The following is a 25873-nucleotide window of genomic DNA, read 5'->3' as shown; positions in this document are numbered from 1 at the left end:
CATTACATTGGTGAACAGTATTATAGTCATTAATGCAAAACAGCAATTGGCTATGACGTTACCACATGACCACCAAAAGATCGCGCCAAACCTAGGAACAGTCAAAAAAAAAATATATATATTTTTGTCTGCCAATGTATCTATTTTGTCTTTCAACACATTGTTCTGTTTTCTTATTATAATATTTTTTACTTCTTTGCTGGATTTATATTGTGTAATCACATTTAATATATTGCTAGCACACTCCCATTTTTTTTACAATACCACAGAAATCATCACTCGTTTTTTCTAGGTTGTAATGTAAACCTCACTTATTTTCATATTACTTAAAAGTGCACCGATTTTTGTTAGTCTTTTACAAATAAATTAAAGTAGCAATTAGAAATGCTTTTTTATGGTTGTATATGTGTTACATCTTATGTTCTAATATTTACTAAGTATGCTAAATACCTCTGTATTAATTTCAGTCCTCTGAAGTTGATTTTGTTTTGAAATTAGTTTGTGTAAAATTTTGAATACAGTAAGAAGTACAGTAGAGTAATCATAGAGAATGGACTGGAGAGACTAATGTATTTAGAATGAACCTCTGCTTCATTAGTACATTAAACTGGCTTCATTAGACTTCAAATGTTTAAAATAAGAATGCAATTCAGTCTCCTTTAACATTATTAGGTTAGGATAAGCTACTTAAACAAAACATTCACATGAGTATATTAATACCAGTAATAAAACTGAATGACAGAAGATTTACAAGTGTTTTGTTTGAATATGTCTGCAAGGTAGGTTTCACCAGTCACTACTGTGATATTGCCATTTCCTTGAAAGAGTACTCCATGATGTGGAGAACAAGAGGCTGGATATTAATTTCACAGTTGCCCTATTCCCAGCAGCTGCTTTGGTTTAAAATTAGACTTGGCAATCTCCAGTAGTGCCAAAAAGATTATCTAGCTATTTTGTTTGGCTGTCTCTAACAGATGAATATGAAAAGTACAGTAACAGCCAACCATTTTAAAAGAGTCCAAAATGAGATATCATTAGCTGTATAAGAAGTGTTAATGTTAAAAAAGAAAATAAAATTTAAGCAAGGCCATAATCAACTAAGACTGGTTTTCCTCTTTGATGTGCCTTAAATCTTGGCAATAAATGTGTTGAACTTGCCATTGCATGGCAATAACAATTATTCCCTGAGTCATTAGTGGCCAGTTTAGTGCTAGTTGTCAGAATCTATCAGCAGGCCTCCTGTATTTTTAAAGAGGTGTGTTAAATTTCTTGCTGTCTTTCATCAAGATGTTTTCCCAAACATCCTCAATATAATTTTCACTTAGCAAGCACTTTTGTTTTTGTTTTATGTCAAACAAGGTGTTAATGGCTTTGCTTATTTGTCGCAATGAACTTTAGATTCTCATTAACATATTTAAATTTTTTTACTTTCACAGCATAAATCATTTCAACAGCTCAATTTCAATACAAATCATTGTAAAAATATTTTTCTTAAGACATTGCATTTAAAAGAAACTGGCAACTGTCTTTCTTAAAAGAGTGCAAAACAAAAAACATTCAGTGGAAGGAAACCTCCACTAGCCCAAAACATTGATTTGAACAGTCACTAATAAAGTTAGAAATGAGCTGAGAGATATGGGTGTAGATTGTAGATGAGATTGTAAATCCCTGTAGGGATTCACGAGATACAGGGTAGGATGAGTTAAGCCTTGTGACTTTAGTCTGACTAGAATGGCATGCCCGAATCAAGCACTTGTCTTGTTAGATATCCGGTGCTTGGAATGAGGAAAAAATAGCATGCAGAATCATGGCAACCCCTTTGTATCTGAACAGTGCTTCACCTTAGCCTGTTTTTATGTCATTAATTAGCTTTTAATGTTCTAGCTGCATTTCTAGTTGTTAACTCAGAACTATTAATGAATACAATTGATTTCTTAATATTTACATCAGTTTGTTCTTTTACTATTCATTGCATTTGCTGGATGCGAAGAGATGCTTTATGGCTTTGGTTATGTATTTCTTTTTTAACTGTTATTTAGTTTAAAATGAAATACTTACCAGACTTGAAAGGTTTTGTGGATGAAACCGTGGGAGGTACTGGATAGCGTGGGGGTGCATGTGCCTGTCCTTAAGTTATATTTATCTTCGGGTAGCAGCAATCTGGAGAAGGTACAGGTACATGGCAGTGGGGCAGATGTTTTACAAAGCAGGGTTACTGGTGGTTGACTGGCATGAAACGCACAAAGTTGGTACTCAAGAATGGCTCTCAGTGATGCAAGTTGGCAAGGGGTCACGGGCACACACACATAGACTGGACAAAATTTTAAATGGGGCACATGCATATGAAGAAGTGGAAAAGGTATGTGAAGAACAGCGCATTGTCAGGTGGTATCCTGAATTGAGTATCTCTGCCACCCGTGGTAATCAGATAGGGCTGTTTTGTGTATCTTCAGTCTGTATGATACAATGAGGGACGGCTGCAAAAGGAACTTCAGTGCTGGCTGCTAAGACTTTTTGATGCTAGCTTTTCCATAATTCCAAAACTATTATATTCAGATATTTATGAACACTGTCCTGGCTTTGTAACTCCGACTCTTTGCAACTCTCTAACCTACGTCTATCGTAAAATTTTCATACTTCATAATATTTAAACAGCACTTCAAAGTTGATATTTTTGGTCTTGCATTTTACATCTACTAACCCATTGTTTTATTATGTTAGATTCACTATTTGGTACTACCCATATGATGGTGACTCCTCCTAATTTCCTATTAATTCTCACTCTGAGCTATTTTCTGTCAATAGTAGGGTATTGGTTTTTATTCTCCTTTGATGCGTTGAAATTTGCTTGTCTTCCCCTATAATCAACTATTTTTTTTTCTATCTTGTACTAGAGTATTCTTGTATTCTGATTTGTTGCCTTGTGCTTAATTCTTGAGTGGTAGATAAGGTGCTTTGTGATGGTACTTTGACAGTTGGTTTAATTTTTACAGTTTCATATTATTATGATTGCGTTGGACTGAGTATTAATTTTAAGAATTGCAGAAATAAACAACCTGTGGCCTGAAGGGGCTGTTTTAAAGCCCCAAAGCCCAAGCATAACTACACCAAACACAGTCCCACATTTAAGGTAATTTCTTTATTTAAGTAAATACCTTTCACTGGATTTTCTTTTACACCAATACAAGTATAATTATTTCTCCTCCACTTCTCCCGGGTGAGCTTTTCCCTTCTTTATTCCCGACTCTTACTCACCAAGGTGTGGCAAAGGCCTCCTTTAAATCTGGAGCAGAAAGTAACTCGGACACACCAGCAGTGTAACCAAGAAGCACTTCCAGTTCAGGCAGAACTTCTCCCTGAGAGAGGAGCCGGCTCCCAGCAGCCCCCTCTAGCAGCACCAAAGACCTTAATAGGGCAGCCCAAAAGAATGACAACTCCCATGCAGCCCTTAAGTAAAATTTGAATTTTTTTCAGCATGAGTTATTAAGGATAAATAACAAAGTTCAGACACTTGCTTAATGTGAGCATCCTTCTGAAACACCATAGCCACTGTGAGGTCATGGGTCACACAGCACATGCATCAAATACCTAGCAACCTTGCAGCATCACAAACAACAAACAACAAAATGGAAATGCAAATGAAATCCAAAAACACATAGTGATGGGATTAATGAAAAAACAAGCATACAACATGGCAACAAGATAATGTCACAAAAATAATAATAAAAAATATTTAAACTGACACATATTATTCTTAAAAAACAAAAGAAAGCAAAAATGATATAACCAGTTCCTTATTGTGGAATCTTTTAATGTTATCTTTCAGATGTTCCCTATGAGTCTTTTAGTAGTGCCATACAATCAGTACTGAAAACATCTTTGCTATATTTTAAGATCTGGTGCTGTTCTACAGTATATATTGATGATCTAATGTGCCTAGTATACCATTTTTCTTAAAGCTTATCATCCTTCAATAAAGCACTTACCTGTGGGTAAGTAAAACATTAAAACTTACTTTAAGTGTGATCTTTTTAATAAAATGAATTTTTCTCTATTTTACTTGTCTTACAGATTAAAGTGAGCTCTTAAGAAACAGAAAAATTGGGCAAAAGCAAGTGCCCAATCTGCTGACAAGTCTATTTTGTTGACCCTCCCAACCTCTTTTGTGACAATATGGAGCTTGAAAAACTCTCTCCCTCTGAATCATTAGACATGATGGCCAATGGGAATCACATGAGTGATCTAAGTCCAGAAAAAATTACACTGGAAGATGGGTAAGTGCAGACTTTGTTTAAGTGTCGCCAAGTCCAACATCAACTGCTATTGTTTGGTTTTTGTACTATATTAAATTCAAAGCTTAAATAAATCTTCAATTTGTTTTGACATTTCCTTTGGTCACTTAATAGCGGATATGGAGCTTAACTGACCTTCTTTTTATGTTGAAATCTTCAGAAAAGGGATTATTCTTCATGTTATTTGAAGATGGAGTTTACAGAAGAAAAAAGTTTCCATGCATGAGCCAAGTTTCGTGAGAGATATCAAAGGAAAATTTTAAGTATAGTCTACCTTAAAATATTGATGTTATTTAAACAATGAATCTTTAACTAAATAACTAAATAGACTATATGTCACTAAGTTTATTAATTGAATATACTGAGTTTAGCTGTCTCCATGTGACAACATGTCCTAATCTGGCCTATACTGTAATCACTGTGGTACATATGTCTAGCTTAATCAAATATTGATCTCAAACTTTGAGATAGGAGGCTATAGAGACTGTAATATGATGTAAGCCAATGATAATTTGTGTTAATAACTGACCATTTTATTTATCATGTCTACCTATTTAAAATCTGTAAATTTTACACTATTATTGTCATTTTTATTCATCAAAAATGAAGCCAACATGTTGAAGCATATATATGCAAAGGAAAGTATACTCCTTAATTAAGAAACTTGTTGAACTAAAGTGAAATCTGTTACACAATGTTTGCCACCTGAGCTTAGATATATCTATTATTTACTTTTAATTAAAAAAGGAACCTACTCTGAACAGTATATTTTTCTTCAAATAGGGTTAAGAAGTTTTGTGTGCACCTTTTTAGTTTATTTCAAAGTTACACTTTTTTTTAATCTTTTTTGCTACTTCTATCATTAATACAAGTTTATGATGGCAACTAGACTGTGGTGGAATGGTGCCCTGGCTTTTTCCTGCCTTGCACTGGAATAGGCTTCAGACCACGCAATTCTGAATTGAATTAAGCAGATTTGAGATTATTATGATGCCAAAATATGTTTGCTTCTGTGAACTATTATTATTTAACAAATGGCTCTGGTTTATGTTAATGTTTCAGTAATTTGCATTTTAAAGTCTGCCAAAATAAAAGAGTAGCCACAATAGATATAAACATTTGCATTGTTACCAATAAGGCAGTTTGCAGTTAACATGCAACCAATGTAACAGAACTGCTGGCCTAGTTTCAACACTGTGCCAACAGTAGTTTGTCTAGTGACCACAATTCTGAAAATGTTGATCTACACGTGATGCCCCAGTGCCTGCAACCATGGGCACCGCCTTCTGTTGGGACATCATGTAGTCATGAACTGAGATGGACCAGGGCATGTGAGGAGGCAGTCAATATTTTCAGTTCAAAACTATAGCAGAAGTTTACTCAAAAAACAAAAAAAATTTAAGTACTACAGTACATTCAATAGTCATTAAATAAATAATATTTCTTTACAAACAAATTGTGCCTTTAAAACAATGTCTTAGGGTGTTCAATAAATAAATACCCATTAAATAAACAAATAAATAAACTTTTAAAATCCAAACACCATTCTTCACAAGGTTCAGACCTGAACTTCCACCTCAGTTAGTGCCCCACAGCTCACACTGGATTCTTCTACTCTATTCGGATGCCGCTATTTTATGTATCCTCCTGTCTATATATCATTCATGCGGCTTCTCTCCACTCTTGTCTGCTCGCTGCAAGTGCACCAGCAGACTCATACATAGCCACACTCTGGAACCCTCACACCAGCTGTCCGTCCTGTACCCATCTGCACATCAACAGAGCCGACTCTGCCTGTATTGTCCTTTCAACCCACAGTTCTAATTAACCTGACTTACAAGTGATCACTGTTTCTCTTTATGTTGTTTTGTTGTCTTCCCCTCCCTACCACTAACCCATTTCACCTTTTTATGCTTGCTTGCTTTCATCTGCTGCCTGCTAATTATTGTGCTGCCTACCCATTAATCAACACAATCCAGTCAACCTACATGTTGATATGCACACTGTAAGGAAGTGCGATTAGACAGCCAGGCAGTGCCTAAAAACCATTTAAACCACTAATAAATTAACCCATTAAAACATCCCCATACTCGTCTTATCACACTGCATTCATAACTTATAGACTAAAAATACAGCATGTCTGTCCACGATTATACTCCAGTCCTACTGTATCAACAATAACATCATAATCAGCAGGAGATTCATCATCTCATTATTAGCACACACATGGTGTCCTTTCTGGATCGTTGATGTTATTCCTATTGTTGAAATTCAACAATTTAGTAATGACAAAAATGAAAAGACTATAATGTGCTAATTTTGGAAACTACTGCAGAAGTGCTCACAACAGTCTTTGCTCTCTTAATACTTCTTGGTCTTCAAACTGGCCAATAATGAGTTACTTAGTTCCAGCTGTCCAGGATAGTTTGCACAAGTTTCCCTGCTCTCAGGATACAGTAGCAGTGCTACATAATTAATCTCTTTATTGGACTGAGTTCAGTTTCCATCTTTCACTCTGTCATCACACGCTAAATTGACTTATAGAATAACAAGTAGTCTAATATATAAACAGTTGAACTAAATGGAAAAAAATCAAGAAAGTAAACACATAACCCTTCAGCTTTACTGTTTACACCAATCTATGAAAATCAGACTGCAGCAGATAATGGCAGTGTCCACATTGACATCATTCACAACCTGCTGAGCAAAGGAGGATGATTCTATTATCTTAGCAAACTAATACGTTGGGAGGGGAGAGTAGCTGGTATCCCATGTGGGTGACTAGTGTACATGGTAAGGATTGACGCTATACCTCACCACGGCCACAATAACCAGAAAAAAGTGATTATTCAGTAGAATTACACAACAATTCATGTGTGAATATCACACAGCTTAGCCATGATTCTGTGGACCTGCCTTCAAGCAGCTAGTAAAATGAGTTTGAGGTGTGAAATTCAGCACATAGGTGTCAGGTGCCAGAAGAATCAACAACACGTGTATACTGCTCATATTTATTACAATATTTATTTTATTACGAAATTGTGTTAGATTGAGTTTCTAAGCTTTTTTGTGTTCTTTTCATACCATGTCATTTACCTAATTCAGGATAAAATATTTGCTGCAAATGTAGCTGTAGATGTAAATGCTAAGATGGAATTAGTCTGTTTATTACAACTGCTTGATTGTGATATTATAAACAGTTTTCCATTAAGAGCTGATAAGGAATTTGGTCTGTCTGACTTTTTTAGAATTTATCACTCAATATCTTTTCTCAAGACCATTATCATTGTTTTCTTTGCAATTAAATTTGCTCCATGTAGAACAGAGCTGGAGTTAGCAGTGTTAGGTATGCTGGACATCTTATCTGCAGCCTTTTTCTATTTGAACATTTAATGGATTTGTTTTGCTGTACCACTGTGCCCCATATCCTTATTCTATCTTATGGTACCTCCTAGTTATTCCAAATAAAACCAAACATTTGTAAACTTCTAGACTGTGCTATTCATATTTTGCCTCATTCTGTTTATTATTTCTAGAAAGTCATTGTGTAGAGTTAGAGTACTGAATTTCATTAAAATCATAATGCACTTAATATATGATTTACATCTCTCTAAATAAACAAGCAAAAAAAGCAAGAACTATACTATATATGACTTTCTGACTATTTGTATCTCAGTCAGTACTATGACATAGTTCTGGCATTTGTGCAGTAATTGGACAATCATGAACAATCAAACTCTTGTTTGAATCTATCCATTCATTGCCTCAAATGTCTCAATCCACTTTTCAGGGTCTCTTCAGCCTAAGGTACAAGGCAGGAAATTACCCTGCATGAGACACCAATTTAGAATCACAAATTAATCTAATCTTCCCATCTTTAAAATGCAGGTGTAAAATCAGAGCATGTGGGAAAATGGGGACAGGTGGATAATATGTAAATTCTATGTAGAAAATGACAAAGCTAAGATTCATATGCAAAATGTTGAAGCTCTGAGGCAGCAGCACTCACCACTGGACCAGCATGCCACTTAGCATTACATTTACTTTTCAACAGAAATTATTGTTTTGCAACTGGTGATCACACACCTGCATAAGACAATCGGGCAGTCAGCATCACTAGGCAGAAATGGGCAGAGAGAAGCAGGAGGTGACGAATGTGGAGTACAATGTTTAGGACTTCATCACTGACATTGGCTAACAGGATCAGGGTTCATTCATGTTAGATTTGAATTGATTTGAGTTGTAAAGATATGTTCGTTCCTAACTGGCAGGTATGAAGGTCCTGGAGCAGAAGAAGCAGAATGTGAAGAATTTATCCCCCATAAGACTACTACTAAGAAGCAGACACAGTTTACAGATGTGAGTTATAACAAGGACATAGGTTGGAGAGAAAGGACTACTAAAGTCATGGTCGCTGACCTCTTTATTTCACATATCAATGCATGCTTCATCCTTCTCATTTCAGTTTGAAGGGAAGACCTCCTTTGGAATGTCCGTATTCAACCTCAGCAATGCTATTATGGGAAGTGGAATATTGGGATTGGCATATGCCATGTCAAACACCGGAATTGTCCTTTTTATGTAAGTATTTGCTAAGTAATGTAATTTGTTGACGTCTCAAGCGTTGAACTGGAGTGACAGTAAGGCTATTATGTCCCCATGTTTTATTTTCTGCTACTTCTGTGGACCACTACACAATTTATATCCCTTAAAAGTATCCTGACAACTTGTACATGAAAATGGTTGTGACTTAGAAGCTATTCATTTTTGTGTTGTTTTAAGTCACTTTACTATTTTTTTAGGCAAAAATGTCATATCCTCAAAAGATGTAAAATAAAACAATCATTCAGCTGTGGTGGTTTAGCTAACAAGTGAAGGATGAAAATAAAGGCCTGGGAATTATAACATGAACAACAAACTCTGTTCCAATATTGTAATCTTGTAAAGATAGGGCAGCCCTAGATAACAGCAGGCTAAGCAGTATACTGTTTGATAATAAAGAAGGGCTGAGCTACAGTATAGACACTCTATACATTTTTCTCCCAGTCAAGAGACATTTAAACTTAATTACTTTACAGTTTCTAGTTAGTTTTCTTCAGTCTCATTCCTAGCCCTCCCCCCTAGTATGACATGACCTGATCAATGTCTTTTTTGTATGTTCAGTGAGAGGCCTTTTAAACCAGCTTATTACAAACTTAGTTGCACAGCTGCCCTAAATGTTAGGCACCATGCCCATGATGCCATGGCTCTGAGGTCAATGCTATTTGCAGTTAATTCCATCTACTGATTAATTCTTTCTGTGCTTACGAGACTCCAGGTACTCCAGCAGGCAGCACATACTAAGTACAGTGATCCCTCGCTATATCGCGCTTCGCCTTTCGCGGCTTCACTCTATCACGGAGTTGGTTTGCCCAGTTGATTTCATACAAGGGACGCTATTGGCAGATGGCTGAGAAGCTACCCAACTTACTTTTCTTTCTCTCTCTCTTGAGCTGACTATCTGTGATCCTGACGTAGGGGGTGTGAGCAGGGGGGCTGTTCGCACACCTAGACGATACGGACGCTCGTCTAAAAATGCTGAAAGATTATCTTCACGTTGCTACCTTCTGTGTGCAGCTTTTAAGTATGCTGCACGGTGCTTCGCATACTTAAAAGCTCAAAGGGCACATATTGATTTTTGACTTTGTTTTTCTCTAAAGCTCAAAGGGCACGTATTGATTTTTGACTTTGTTTTTCTCTGTCTCTCTCTCTCTATCTCTCTCTCTGCTCCTGACGGAGGGGGTGTGAGCTGCCGCCTTCAACAGCTTTGTACCGGCGGTGCTTCGCATACTTAAAAACAAACAGCCGTATTGATTTGTTTGCATTCCTCTCTGTTTCCTTTGAAGAGGAAGATATGTTTGCATTCTTTTAATTGTGAGACAGAACTGTCATCTCTGTCTTGTCATGGAGCACAGTTTAAACTTTTGAAAAAGAGACAAATGTTTGTTTGCAGTATTTGAATAACGTTCCTGTCTCTCTACAACCTCCTGTGTTTCTGCGCAAATCTGTGACCCAAGCATGACAATATAAAAATAACCATATAAACATATGGTTTCTACTTCGCGGATTTTCTTATTTCGCGGGTGGCTCTGGAATGCAACCCCCGCGATGGAGGAGGGATTACTGTAGTTGGATTCAATTTTTACAAATTTGTGCAGTGAAAGAAGAAAAGTACTACAATTAACGTTGTACTTGGAAAGTTTCAAAATTACATAAAAATGAGTAACATTTTGTTCACTTTTTTGTCTTATTTCTCTTCATTTATTTTCACCTTTATTCCAGTTGTTTATCATTATCTGTCACCATTTTGGAAGGGCTCCTATGACACAACACCTTACTAGGGGGAATACTTTCATGTCTGCACATGTGTGTATGATGTCATGGTGGTCATCTTTAAAAGAGCCAGCCACATGCTCAGAAAGAGTCTGCACTTTTTAAAGTACAGTTTTAAAGTAAAGGGAATAGTCTAGGAAAAGAAAGTTAGCTTCTCAGGCAGTTTCTTTTCAAGCTTTTTGTTTTATTCTCATTTTGTCCTGACTTCAAGCATGCCCTACTATTCTTTGTTCTTGCTGTTAGAAGGATTTCCCTCTCTCGCTCGCTCAAAACACAACAGGTTAATACAGGCAGTAAATAAAATACACATGGTATGCTTGAGGTAAGGTGGTTTGAAGAGGCACCATTCAATTTCATGAGATACTGGATGTATGGGACATTATACTAACTGGCTACCCATGATTGTTTATAGTCTACATTGCTGTGTTTGTGGAAATGTATTATATAAATGTCTCCCTCCACACCTCTACTTCAACACTATGTTACAGCAGCATTTCCTAAAGTGTTTTAATTTGCCTTGGTGATCTGAATATTGGCATTTCCCAATTTCACTTTTTCTTAATTTCTAATCAAGAGAATGCACCTTGGGTACTTGAAGCAGATGTTTATGCCACATCACTTTTTTTTCATTCTATCATCTATTACCTGACAAATGTGACAATGGAATGTGGGGGGTTATAGTTGTATTTTAATTTTCTCTGTTGCTTGCTTACTGAGCAACTGTGCCTTCTATGTGCCTTAAGAATTCTGAGTCTAGTATACAGATGAGCATTTCTTTGTGCATTTAATTTTATGTCATTTTAAAATTTTCAGATTTTAATTTTCTGATTTTAAAATGATCAGACATCTTACTTTAAATTAAAATTAAATAAATATAAATTAATCACACCAATAAAAGGCTAACACCCCACTTTGTGCTCAAAACCTTCTTTCCTTTTTTTCCTCTGACTGTGATTATGCTCATGTGCTTAGAGACAACTCTAAATGCAATTCAGTACTTCTAAGAAGTTCAGAAACAGTTTATCCAGAATTAGAAAATTGGGGTGTAATCACTTACAGGAGATTTCAATATACAGTGGGGCAAGGAAGTATTTAGTCAGCCACCAATTGTGCAAGTTCTCCCACTTAAAAAGATGAGAGAGGCCTGTAATTTTCATCATAGGTATACCCTCAGCTATGAGAGACAAAATGAGAAAAAAAAATCCAGAAAATCACATTGTCTGATTTTTGAAGAATTTATTTGCAAATTATGGTGGAAAAAAAGCATTTGGTCAATAACAAAAGTTCACTTCAATACTTTGTTATATACCCTTTGTTGGCAATGACAGAGGTCAAACATTTTCTGTAAGTCTTCACAAGGTTTTCACACACTGTTGCTGGTATTTTGGCCCATTCCTCCATGCAGAGCTCCTCTAGAGCAGTGATGTTTTGGGGCTGTCGCTGGGCAACACGGACTTTCAACTCCCTCCAAAAATTTTCTATGGGATTGAGATCTGGAGACTGGCTAGGCCACTCCAGGACATTGAAATGCTTCTTACGAAGCCACTCCTTCGTTACCCGGACGGTGTGTTTGGGATCACTGTCATGCTGAAAGACCCAGCCACGTTTCATCTTCAATGCCCTTGCTCATAGAAGGAGGTTTTCACTCAAAATCTGACGATACATGGCCCCATTCATTCTTTCCTTTACATGGATCAGTCGTCCTGGTCCCTTTGCAGAAAAACAGCCCCAAAGCATGATGTTTCCACCCCCATGCTTTACAGTAGGTATGGTGTTCTTTGGATGCAACTCAGCATTCTTTCTCCTCCAAACACAACGAGTAGAGTTTTTACCAAAAAGTTCTATTTTGGTTCCATCTGACCATATGACATTCTCCCAATCCTCTTCTGGATCATCCAAATGCTCTCTAGCAAACTTCAGACGGGCCTGCACATGTACTGGCTTAAGCAGGATTTGAGTCCCTGGCGGCGTAGTGTGTTACTGATGGTAGCCTTTGTTACTTTGGTCCCAGCACTCTGCAGGTCATTCACTATGTCCCCCCCGTGTGGTTCTGGGATTTTTGCTCACCGTTCTTGTGATCATTTTGACCCCACGGGGTGAGATCTTGCGTGGAGCCCCAGATCGAGGGAGATTATCAGTGGTCTTGTATGTCTTCCATTTTCTAATAATTGCTCCCACAGTTGATTTCTTCACACCAAGCTGCTTACCTATTGCAGATTCAGTCTTCCCAGCCTGGTGCAGGTCTACAATTTTGTTTCTGGTGTCCTTTGACAGCTCTTTTGTCTTGGGCATAGTGGAGTTTGGAGTGTGACTGTTTGAGGACAGGTGTCTTTTATATTGATAACGAGTTCAAACAGGTGCCATTAATACAGGTAACGAGTGGAGGACAGAGGAGCCTCTTAAAGAAGAAGTTACAGGTCTGTGAGAGCCAGAAATCTTGCTTGTTTGTAGGTGACCAAATACTTATTTTCCACCATAATTTGCAAATAAATTCTTTAAAAATCAGACAATGTGATTTTCTGGATTTTTTTTCTTATTTTGTCTCTCATAGTTGAGGTATACCTATGATGAAAATTACAGGCCTCTCATCTTTTTAAGTGGGAGAACTTGCACAATTGGTGGCTGACTAAATACTTTTTTGCCCCACTGTATGTGAACCTGAAAAGTTTTCATCGTGACATATCTTAAAGTGCCCAGATATGTTCACAAAGTCAATGGCAAATTCTGTTCAGCTGAAATTTCAGGATGTTAAGGCCCCAGCTTATTTCTTCACAAACATGGTATACTGTATATACATTTGCTAAATGAAATTGTGTTCTAAAGTTAAGCGTTTTCTATAAATTTAAACAAATACATTTCAAGTGTCTGTTTTTTTATAATGGAAGCCATAGGACACCACCAGAAAACAAAAGCTTAACGTAGCAAATATGTCCATTTTTCAAGCCAAGAAAGTTATCAAGCATTGATCCGCAACTTGACATTACATACGCATTGTAAAATAGCTTATAAACATCATTTTCGAGCAAAAAAATACCAATATTATGAGACTCGGCCATTTTAAACAAAGACCAGACGTGTGCATTTGTCTTCCTCCACAAGGGACGTGGTTTCCTTGCAAAAGACATAATCACACTAAACTGTTCCTGCTCCATACTTGGTATCGTATTGATTTACTTCTGTATTTATGTGAGAACTCCTCCTACAAAGGCCACTGCTATTAAACCAGCAAATAGAAAATGTATCCCACTGCAATATGTGATGATATTATTTCTAGATCCCTTTTATTGGTAAAAACATTCATTGGAAATACTGAAGGCATATTTTCTTGTATTGAAACTTTTGCCGCTTCAAAGATGACATATGTGGTAAGTTTTTAAGCTTTTTTTTCTAGAGGTGCTCATTACCTCATGCCTTCTATCATAAAATACCTGGACAGGATATGTATTTTTTATAATTGAATAAAACATTTCATTTTAGAACACAATTTTGGATGGAAAATGCATATATACCATGTTTGTGAATAAATAACGTTTGACTACTCAAAAACACTTTTGTACCCTGGTCTCTCCAAAATACTTATCATATAGTCTCGATACCAGCAATGCAATTTCAAATGCAAGGTTCATTCCTACCTTGGAACATTACATGGTGTCACATAGAGACAAATTGAGCTTGTTTATTTTACATAAATGAGGCTTTTGAGGTCATTAATTCTTTTTAACAAGTACTCAGCACTGTCTGATATCTATCTGTCATTTAGCAGTTTCTCCAGTTGCAAAATCCACTAGCTTTTATAGTTCACAGTTTCTTTGTTTTCCTTTTTTAATCTATAGAGCACCTTTAACCTCTATAACATGCCTAGGCTTCAATACCAAATGAAAGGAATTTGAAAATATTTTTATAATGTATCTGTAATGGTCATAAAGTCTCCAACCTTTTTATCATTGGTATAACTTTACAAAACCGTTTGTGAGTTCTCTCTAAATTATAAGCACAAATGCCACTTAAACTTATACAAAGCTTGCAGAGAGAAGTGTTTGGGGAATAAGGTTTTGTGGTAGATCATCGATTTGTATTCTCAAATGATTGGAAGCTGTGTTTCAGGAAACAGGACTTTTTTTTTCATAACCTTTTAGACTGCACAGAATATTCTGAATCCCCCTTTTAGGCCCAAAATGGCAATAGTTCAAAAAAATAAATGATAATCTTTATGCAATTGTACATTTTAGCCGTGCCAACATGTTTTAAAATCAAATCTGTGTAGCATAGTCCCCCCACCCTCCACCAAACACTCACTTCTCTCCTACTAAATGTCTCAATAACCTCAGCAGCACATTCAGTTGCTTGCTCTAGCAGGTAGTATTGATCTTGAGTAGAAAAGACGAAGCAATTTAACTAGCCATGTCAGAATTTTCAATGTGAATGTGATTAATCCCATTAACTAGCTTGTTTACTAATGATGTTTGCTTTCAACTATAGGAACATTTTCTAGCTGAGCACTATCTCTGTGTGATGGACACTTCTCAGAACATTATTCTGAGAAAAGGTGTCATTCATTATAATTCATTGTAAATTTTTAACAATTTAAAGACAGACTGTTACTGTGTAAGTACAGTAGCCACTCTTACTGAAACACAATACAGTATGTGTATGTGGCATTTTGTTTCAAAGCAGCAGCAGAATTCTGTTTCTTCCATATAAAACACTTTATGTCAAGTAACATATACACTATAATAACACAAGCAGTCAGCCAGATTTGTTTTATACAGCACCTTCATTACAAAAGACGTTGTTAATGGTACATTGTACATGAATGCATATTCCCACAGTTTAATCCCAATGTAGCCTAGTCACTAGTAAAATGTTATCAATTTAGATTAAAAATTTAAACCAACAGAAAAGTTTAAGTATTTTTTTGTAGGGAGGCATTTTTCTAAGATTCTAAATAATGGAAAGACAATGAAAAGACTTTAGAGCAGGTGTATATGCCACTGATTACTGAGAGGAAAATATTCTGTAATGATTAGAGATGTGTGGGAAAAGAAGCTGTTAGTAAAAGTAGGGGGCCTCACTGCTGTGCAAGGCATTGTTATTCATTTTTTGTAGATATTTTAAACTTTGAGGTAGAAGAATTGTGTTTAGGCTCATTTTGTTTGTTTTATTCAGAGAACACTTTTGTTCCAATTTTGTTTTTTTCTTTGGCTTTTCATGTCTTGTTTTGCTTTCTTCATTTCTGTAACAAGTGCAGTGTGCAGTTATTTGATCTGTAAATTGCAGGAAAAAAAATGTACAAAAACATTCTTGGAATGTTTAAGAGGAAGCGAACCTGTGAGCAACGGAAGGAAGGCAGTGAGGCCTACCATTTCTGCATGGGGTAACCCCTTTAAAACTGTCCAGCTTGGGACTTGATATCATCTACATGACCCTCTAGTCTAGATGAGGGATCATGCAAACTGACTAGTATTAAAGTTAATTATTTATATCAAGCAATTGAGGCTCATCTTAAACTGCAGAGATGCCAGAGCCCTCTTTAAAGCGATTAATTTGGACTTTTATTAGTTTAGACCTGAAAGGGCCTTTTTCTTTAGAAGCTAGATTGCTTTACTAGATATTGGTATTGGTTTTGTTAATTTCTCAGAAAGACATCTCCTTCAGTATAGTTCTTATTGCCTTATGAAAATCTTCATAATAAAGAGAAAAAAGTTAAACCAAATTGAGTTTAGCTGTGTGATATGCAGGAAGTAAAATCTTTTTACACAAAATGCAAATTTTAATTAATTTTTTGCATATTTCTCATATTTTGAAAAAAAATCTTTATTCTTAAATGATAAATTCTGTTCAGGCACACTATAGCAAGGAAAAAATCATAAAATGTTTTGTAGAACTGCATTTTCATTTTTTAATATGAATGAGATACATATACAACAATACAAGTGAAGTTTGTTCATGCCAGTGAGTTCAGTGCATTTGCCCCTGGTAGCTTTTTCTTTAAAATAAGCATTTTGAAATCACCAAGTTGTTGTATTTTTCCTTCTTCAGTTTCATTTGGCCTTATAAAAGATCCAAGTCAGAATGGGGGGGGGGTGTGAAAACATGTTGAGTATTGCGCTTTATTCTTAAAAAAAACATTCTATAGATGGATAATGACAATATGTAGCTAAAAGCAACTACACCACAGTGCATTGGAATATCATCTTGCTGTCAAATATGCCCTTGAAATGGAAACCCAGTGGGGAGCTTTAATGTCCATGTGCTAAGCGTGGGGCTCTACACATGCTAAGAAGATTATCATGCTGCGTGATTAAAGGATTCAAAGAATAACCCAAAGAGCTCTGATAAGCAGCCTGCAATCTATTCACCTGAGTCCACCCAATCTGCCTTGTAAACCAGAATCCTGGTTTGGCTTTCTACTCTGTAAAACCAGAGTAGACTGACTTTTGCCATCTGTGATTACAGTGTAGAATCCAATATACTAGCTCTCCAGTAGTGTGCATTAGATGCAGACACTCTGAGAACTCGGGTTGGCACGGTTGCGCAGTGGTAGCGCTGCTGCCGCCTCACAGTAGGAGACCTGGGTTTGCTTCCCGGGTCCTCCCTGCGTGGAGTTTGCATGTTCTCCATGTGTCTGTGTGTGTTTCCTCCGGATGCTCTGGTTTCCTCGCACAGTCCAAAGAAATGCAGGTTAGGTACATTGGCAATCCTACATTGTCCCTAGTGTGTGCTTGGTGTGTGGGTGTGTGTGTGCCCTGTGGTGGGCTGGCTGTGATTGGCTCCAGCAGACCCCTGTGACCCTGTGTTAGGATATACAATACAATACAATTTATTTTTGTATAGCCCAAAATCACACAAGAAGTGCCGCAATGGGCTTTAACAGGCCCTGCCTCTTGACAGCCCCCCAGCCTTGACTCTCTAAGAAGACAAGGAAAAACTCCCAAAAAAAACCTTGTAGGGAAAAATGGAAGAAACCTTGGGAAAGGCAGTTCAAAGAAAGACCCCTTTCCAGGTAGGTTGGGCGTGCAGTGGGTGTCAAAAGAAGGGGGTCAATACAGTACAATACAATACACAGAACAAATCCTCAATACAGTATAAAAATAAAAATTTTAGAAGTACGGAGCAGAATTTAACAGTAGAGGATATCACATAAGAAGATCTGGATATATTTAGAGTCCTGGAGACCTCGTCCATCAAGCTGCCTCCCCCATTTGGCCATTCCATGGCTGAAACAGCACTGGGCCAGCCAATCCGATGAAAGGACCTCTCCTTCCCACGATTCCTGCGATCCTCCATCAGGGATGACTTTACCTTAGGCAGGCAAAACAACTTGACAGGTGGGCCTTGGCACCAAGTGCCATATAGCGGGTTAGAAAATGACTGACTGACTCTGAGAACTCTGTTGTCATTCAAATGCAGACTACAGTTAGAAATGCTTGCCAGCAGTAATAATACAGTTTGTGAGACTGTAGATTGCCCAAGAGGTAGAGGGCAAGACAACCATGTGGCCCAAATCATTACAACTGTGACTTTGTCTTTTATGAAGGATTATGGAGTTTTGTCTTTGTTCATGTGTTATCAGCTGCTCATTCCTGAATTATTATGTTAATCAAGACTTTATATTGATGCAAGTTTTCATTTTTAAATACTAATGTTTGTGTTAAATATGCAAGTGTTGTAAGATTTAGTACTTATCATGCTCTCGTTTATACGATGTACTTTGGCACTGTATTCTGTGAAGAATATAAGTGTAAACTAAATTATGTGAAACCTTTCTATTCATTAAGTCAACTCAGTTCTTACTAAATATTAAGATGGCTTTCACAGGACTGTACACAGAAGGGTGTAGGCACTTTCTTAGTTCTGTAGTAGTTTTTAATTTTTCATTTACTATTCAGTTGCTTCTCAAAGCTTTTACTTGTTCAATACTAGTTAACAAAGTGAGTGGCAGATAAAAATAACTTTTTTTCATTTTCACATTCACTTCTGATTTCTTGTTAAACATCTGTTTTTGGTTATTGGGTGAACAGATTGGGCATTTCTAAAATGATTTCCTACATTTATTAAATTATTTGCTATTCAGCTACAACCTGGAGCCATTTAGTCACTTATTTCCTCAAGACTACTTCTTGAATAGTATGTTGAACCTGTGCTAACCTAGGGAGACCATACTGACATTGTGGTTACTGATTGGCAGCTTTTGGTATCACGATAATGACAAGACTACAGTCAAAGCATTGCTGCTTTGATACCATTTTTTAGTTGTCACATTATTTTATATCATCGTGGCTTGGAAACTTAGACTTGAAGTTACAACTTACACAGGCAAACAAGACAGAAAAAGAGGGTATTATATGCAGTGTAAAATAACAGGAGAAAAAAAAAACTAAAACCACACTATAAAAAGTAGTAATGTTAGCTATAATTTCCATTTAGGTAACTAAACAAATATCTATTGTAAAGTAGAATGATTTGGAACAAGGCTGTCAGCCTAGTTTAGATTCCCAGTGTTAGTAGAAAAGGTACAGTATATAAAACAGCTTTGCCTACATAATCTGTGAGCCAGGATGTTTAATGCTATCTGTTTTAGTACTTTTTCGCCTTTATTGTATAAGATTGCTGTTGACTGTGTAAAGGCAGCACAATGTAGTGAGCATGTTGTATGAGTGGCGATCTTGTAGCTCTGCCTATGAACTAGCTTATTGTAGAAGGATCAGGCAGGCTACCTTCTCTCTGAATATATTTATATAATGTAAAAATGGTAATGTAATTTAATCTTTCACATTGTATAGTTTTAAGGAAGTTTTCCAGCATAGGAAGTTCTTCACTATTAAAGCTCAAAATATTTTCCAATATTTGCTTTTAATTGGGAAGCCTATTAGCTCAGTGGCTACCAGTGGTCTGCCACTTTTATGGTACACTGCATTTGAATTCCTCATCCTGTCGCTGCCAGAGTGGAACTTGCATTTTCTCTCCAGGCCTCCATAAACTTTCATATGGCCACTCTGGTTTTCCATATCTCAGTCTAAACATGTGTATATTAGCTAAACTGCGAGTTTCAAACTGGCTCTGTGTCTGGCTGAGTAGGGCGTTTTTAGTTTTGATCTCTTCCTTAAGGCTGTTGCTTACAGGATAGCTTCAGACCTCTGTGACCCTGAACTGAATAAAGCAAGTTTAACAATGTTATGATGTAACGTGTTACTTTATTGAATAAATCTCTTTTAAGCAAAAATCATTTTTATTCTAATAAGTAATCCCATGCACCATTTATATTAAGGATAATAATACAAGGTTTAAAGATTGTAAATTGCCAGAGAATTAGTATGGGCTTATAAGAGTCTGTGCTCTGCAATTGACCGGTGCCCAATGTTGACTTGACATTCTCACAACAGTATATTCCTTGTGTCTGATTCACCAGAAAAAGATTGATCACAGGTTGAAATCATATAGAACATTGTAATGAATGTTATATATAAAAGTAACATACATCTTATTATTTTCCCTCCTTCTTGCAGAATCCTCTTAGTATTTATTGCCATTCTCTCTGCATATTCCATCCATCTGCTGCTGAAATCTGCTGGAGTTGTGGGTAAGAATTTCTCACTGTTGACGTTACTTTGGATATATTTTTAGTCTGGAGCTGGGGCATCATGCATGCTTTGTAAGACATTGCGCTTTTTGTATGTATTGTTGAAATATAACCTATATAAAGCAGTTGTGAATGTATACTGTATACAAAGAAATGTGGGAAGAGTGAATAATCCTACTTAATGGGGTTAAGTGCTGATGAAAAAAGGCTTACAAGTTGCTTGTGTGTTGCTCACATTGGTGTGCAACTATCACATCAGTGGAAACTAACATTAGATCTTAGCTGTTATGGGGCACAGAGGTTGTTAACACAGGGCTTAAATGAAGTCTTTCAAGTTATTTCAGCTGTTAGGAGAGAAAACGGTCCCCTGTACGTCAGACTCTACAAGGCTAATGGACTGTCCTTGCATTTGACCTAGTCTTTTCTAACAGTATCAACAGATATTTTTTTTCTGTTTCTCCATTGAATCTTTTCATAGCAAATAAACAGAAACATGAAAATTAAAAGAAAATATTTACAGGTGCAATTGTTTTAAAATAAAGGAAGTATTTTTTTTTCTAATTTTATAGTAGTTTATTATTGTTATTCTGCCAGCTTTTCTGTCTCATATGTTACTTTCTGATGATCATTGGGGCCATAATATAGGTCAAAAAAGCCAATACAGTAATTTCAGCAGGTACTTTACTGGTAAACCTCCCTTCTCTCACTCTGTGTTTTGCCAAGTCAGACTTTGTGCATCACACTAGGCACTGTCAGCTTCCATCTCATTCACCAAGTGCTAACATATGAAGTCAAGCAGCGCAACTGTCACTCCTTATTTACATGAAAAGAAACACAGTAGGGTGAGCAGTAGGATGCCAGTAATGAAAAACTTAGACAACATTTATGGATGAAGGCTGGGTTATGGTGCCATGTCATAGTGTTCATTTACTAATGAATTAAGCAAATTACAGTAGTACTGAAAATTACCACTGTAGTACAAAAAAAGTACCTGTCAAAAAAAAAAAACAAAACAAATAAAACCAACAAAGGCTTATTTTTAAAATCAAATGTATACCACAATTTGGATATACAAAAGTGCTTCTACTTATGTGTGTATGTGTATACTTATTAATTTGTTTATTTTTGGTTTTCAGTAAAAATATTTGATTCTCAAAATAATGAAGCTGTAATCCAGGCTCAAACTATAAAAGATACTATGCAAAATAAATAAAAATTACTTTTTTGTTAAGTTTGTTGTTATTTAGTGCTCATGTAAACGACACTTCAGTCTCTCAATAGCCTACTAAACACTTTAACTAATGTAAATTGATAGCAAATTAATATTTTAAAAGGAAGTACATTTTTAGAGACTCACTCTCTAAATCTTACCCAATACTGATCCGCTAACACTGCCAATTAAACTCTGCTTCCTATCCTCCATCCCACTAATGAGGAATGCATGTGAAGTAAAAGCTCATTGCAAATACTTTTCAACTTTCCTGTTCTCTTCATTGCATTTCTTGTAGATGCATTGACTGAACAATTTGAAACCATATCCATATAGGTGCTTTCAGGGCTTGGTTTTATGTTGATTTCAGAAAACAGCATATATACATGTCCACTATGATCAGGTATGATTTGTTATCCAATTATTAGTCATATTTTCAAAGTTGACAGTTTGTAACATAAATACAGCTTTCAAATTAGGATAAGTGTCTTTTACCATTATTTACTTGTAAATGTGTGTAGCTCTGTGATTTATTTTGTAAACTTTGCCCTATTAGTAGGCACAGAGAATGGCATGGACGAAGAGTGGCTGGTGCTGCTGCTGTTTTACAAAATCAGTGTCTGGGGTTTAAATCATATCCCCTTTTGTTGTGTATGTTGTGTTACACATTCTAAATTTATCTATGTGTTTTCATCGCACATCTCCAATTGCATACAGGTTAGGTTAGCCATGTGTTAATGAGTGTGAGTGGGTCCTTTAATGGACTGGCACTCTGGGTTTAGCAGGTGTGTAAGGTGGTGAACAGTATTAGTAATCATTTTCTTTGTTCTGTTGTTTGGTCAAATTTTTGTGTATCTGTTTCAGTGATTTACAGATATAGTAAAGAGAATGCATGGACTTTGTGATGGTAGCCCCATAACTGTTTTGCCAAGTAACCTCATGTTATAAGTTGCATGATTCAGAGAACCAGAACAAGAACAAGTCAGCTAAACCTTAATTTTAGATTTTTTTTTCCCCACTCCAGGGCATTATGTGTCCTAAATCTTCCAGTCTGTATCAGGTGCTACCTATGATTGCACATATTTTTCCAAATTGTTAACAAACATTCCTTACACACACTGTACTACTAACAAGCTGTGCATGAATACAGGGAAATGACGTCTGAACATATTTAAGTAAATCATGGCTTGTTGCAATTTTCATAGGAATACGTGCATATGAGCAGCTCGGCTACCGGGCATTTGGGCCTCCAGGGAAAGTGTTGGCTGCCATTATTATCACTATGCATAACATTGGAGGTAAGAATTTTTCCACTTACAGCTAAACTTATTTCATGGTAGAGTAAGTTCTTTAAAATCTATAGTCTGAAAATGTAAATTGATTTTATCAGTGAGGTTCCAAAGCTAATAATCTGTGCATGTCTCAGGAGTTTTTTGCCATTGATTGGAAGCAAGCAAATATAGAAACATATTATAATAAAGCATCTTTATGTAATATTGTCAGATTTACTTTTTTATACTAGAAAGCTCACAGATTTCATCAGCTTGTAGAGTGGTGGGACAAAATGATGATCGGAAATTATCATTATTGCTGCCAGCAGCATCTGCTTTATTCATACACAATTACAGAAGTCAATCTAGTTAGCTCCCAAAAGCATGCAGTGAAAGCTGTTCTTGTTAGTCCTTGAAAATAGTCTAAAAATACTGTGGAATATGTGATCCTTAGCTTACTTGCATTTTAACAGTCAGGATAATATACTCAGTATAGATTTTGTAATACTCAACTGTCATGTTCACTGTAAAAGGTGCTTTATATAATAAAAACTGGCAGTACAACTTGTTATATAATTAGATATTCCATTTACCAGTTAAAAGAAACCTACAGGAAGGAAGTGAATCTCAAACAACGTATCTTCTAAACTCATCTGAAGCATAGAACAGTGAAAAACAAATATTGCTCTGCATGCAAGAATTTTTAAAAATGTATTTGAGAATCTGACTCCAGGGTAAAAGATCTGTGATGGATAAATGTCACTTATATGAGAAAATAAAAGACTAATGTCATTTTTTGCTTGGGTAAGGATTGAATGATATATTTAGATTAATTTAAAATAGCATCTCTTTTTGCTTGCAGCCATGTCAAGCTACCTCTTCATTGTAAAATATGAACTTCCTCTGGTGATTATGTCCTTTTTGGGCAAAACCGAATTTAAAGGGTGAGTTGCTCCCTTTCATATTCATTCCTCTCCCTGTTTTTTTTTTTTTTGTTGTATTTGTTTAATCTTCCCCCTGATTTTGTATTGTTTACAGTAAAATGATTCTGGTGTAATTTTGTCTGTAATATTAATTGTCCACTTTTTGAAGCAGTTAAACTAATTTTAAATAATTTAAAAAAAAATGTAAATTTCACTTGAAATTGTTACTGTCATGTGTTCTACCAAATCATAATTGCATGGGCAGTGACTTCCTGTTTGCCTTTATTTTTAGCATGCTGCTATAAATACATTAATTATAACATAGGGTTTGGTAAGTACTAGGAGCCCACACAATTATTTAGCTTTATCATTATACTCATCATACATATCATTATAATGTAAACCATTATAATAACACAAATCAGCTTCATACAGTATTTCATATTAATCTCATTTTAAATTAAATTGATATACATTAATATTATGGGCCTAGAGTATTTGCTAACATTTTCCTTAATGTTTCTGTTTAAAAAATGCATAAAAGAAAAACCAAACTGTGAAAAAATTCATTATATGTTTGTCTTTATTTTACAATTTTCAAGCGGAGGAATTTATTATTGCCTTTTGATGTAATATTGAAATTTAGGTAGATTTGTGCAAAGAAGTATCTTCTTATCCCAGCTGTTTGTTTTTATTTACAGGGAATGGTTTCTAAATGGAAACTACCTGATCATCTTGGTCAGTATTCTAGTGATCCTTCCCTTGGCTTTAATGAAGCAACTTGGTATGGCTCACAGTTTATCTTATTTGTTGAGTAACTTTCATTCTCAATAATGCATATTGCCTTTTCTTTCCAGTAGTAACACAATAAGTGCACTTTAAGGTGTATGTGCATATTATACTGTTTAGTTATTTTATGATTTTGAGATCACCATGTGTTATTAGTAATATTATTAGCTACTTTACACACATATACCTACAAGTCAGAATTTTCCTTATGTAAATGTGGTGAATGGGCTCTGTAGAGAACTGGTGTTTCATCCATTGCTGGGTCCTGTGTTTTACCCGATGCCACTGTAATTAGCTCTGCTCCATGCAACCCTGTAATGCAAAATTCCCATCCAGGATCTTAATTAGCGTAACCTAACAGTCTTAAACCCATTTGATTCAGTTCAGTGTTATCAAGGACCTTAAGCCTACCCTGGCAGCACTGGGTGCAATTCTGGAGTCCGTCCTGCACAAGTCATCAGTCTGCAGCTGGGCTCTCTCACATATACATCCTCTCTTGTATTTATAAAAGACCCCTTTAAACTTGGTATTTATCTTAACTTGCACATTTCTTGGAAAGGGGTGGGAAATGTGTACTGCCTACAGGAATACTACACTGACAACAATCAGCCATGGTATTTTAGCCCAGAACATTGGGTACGATAGATAGATACATAGATAGATCCATAGATAGATACTTTATTAATCCCAAGGGGAAATTCACATACTCCAGCAGCAGCATACTGATAAAAAATAATAATAAATTAAAGAGTGATAAAATGCAGGTATAACTAGTGCTAACTACTGTACCACCATGCCATCCTTTATTATTGTTGTGCCAGAGAGTGGCAAAGTATTGCATGTTAGTTGGATGTACAAATAAGAATTTTACTGTAATCTTAATATGTGACAATACTATTACTACTATTTTCAAATTACCTAGTTTTTCCTCAGATCAACTCTTTAAATCTACTTCACAACCATCTCTCTTCCTCCCTATTGCACTATGGATTAGAAACTGTACCTTGTAGCATTTTAGTGTATTCCACTCTCAATGTACTCCAAAAACAGTCGCCTTGGCAGAATATGCCATTATCTCACTAATATATGAATTTTGCAAGCAAAATATAACAGATGTTTTAATGGGTGATTTGTACTAAAAGATGTAGAGAGAACAATATGAATCTTGGTAAAAGGGAGAATTTTTGAAAGTATCAGACTCACTATCTCTATATATAATCTTCATTTGGATCTTGATCTTTGTTTGTCCGCGAATTCATGTTCAACCGACACGGTATCCTTCAATAAGGGCGCGCACAAAAAGGCGAGCTTCAAAAAGGCGACCTCAATTGGGCGCATCGAATAAAGGGAAACGAAACAAAATTATTACAGAAAATTTATTACCCAAAGGCAATGATTGAATGTATAAAAAGGCGAAAGCAAGAATATCAAAACAT

At 36.0% G+C, this 25873-nt stretch overlaps 1 protein-coding gene across 3 annotated transcripts in view; it reads left to right on the top strand.

Annotated features, from left to right (window-relative positions):
* slc38a5a (solute carrier family 38 member 5a) overlaps positions 1–25873 on the top strand; it is a 105550-nt gene that overhangs the window by 49471 nt on the left and 30206 nt on the right. For all 3 annotated transcript variants that reach the window (XM_028813262.2, XM_028813261.2, XM_051933982.1), the window contains 7 exons: positions 4072–4274; positions 8564–8651; positions 8758–8873; positions 20171–20244; positions 22660–22752; positions 23588–23669; positions 24350–24432. In XM_028813262.2, coding sequence (XP_028669095.1) covers positions 4174–4274; positions 8564–8651; positions 8758–8873; positions 20171–20244; positions 22660–22752; positions 23588–23669; positions 24350–24432 — 637 coding nt within the window. In that variant the 5' untranslated portion in view covers positions 4072–4173. The remainder of the gene's footprint in view (positions 1–4071; positions 4275–8563; positions 8652–8757; positions 8874–20170; positions 20245–22659; positions 22753–23587; positions 23670–24349; positions 24433–25873) is intronic.

The sequence above is a fragment of the Erpetoichthys calabaricus genome, chromosome 11 (assembly GCF_900747795.2).
Source record: "Erpetoichthys calabaricus chromosome 11, fErpCal1.3, whole genome shotgun sequence".
Lineage (NCBI taxonomy): Eukaryota > Metazoa > Chordata > Cladistia > Polypteriformes > Polypteridae > Erpetoichthys > Erpetoichthys calabaricus.
This window is presented reverse-complemented; position numbering and strand designations above follow the sequence as displayed.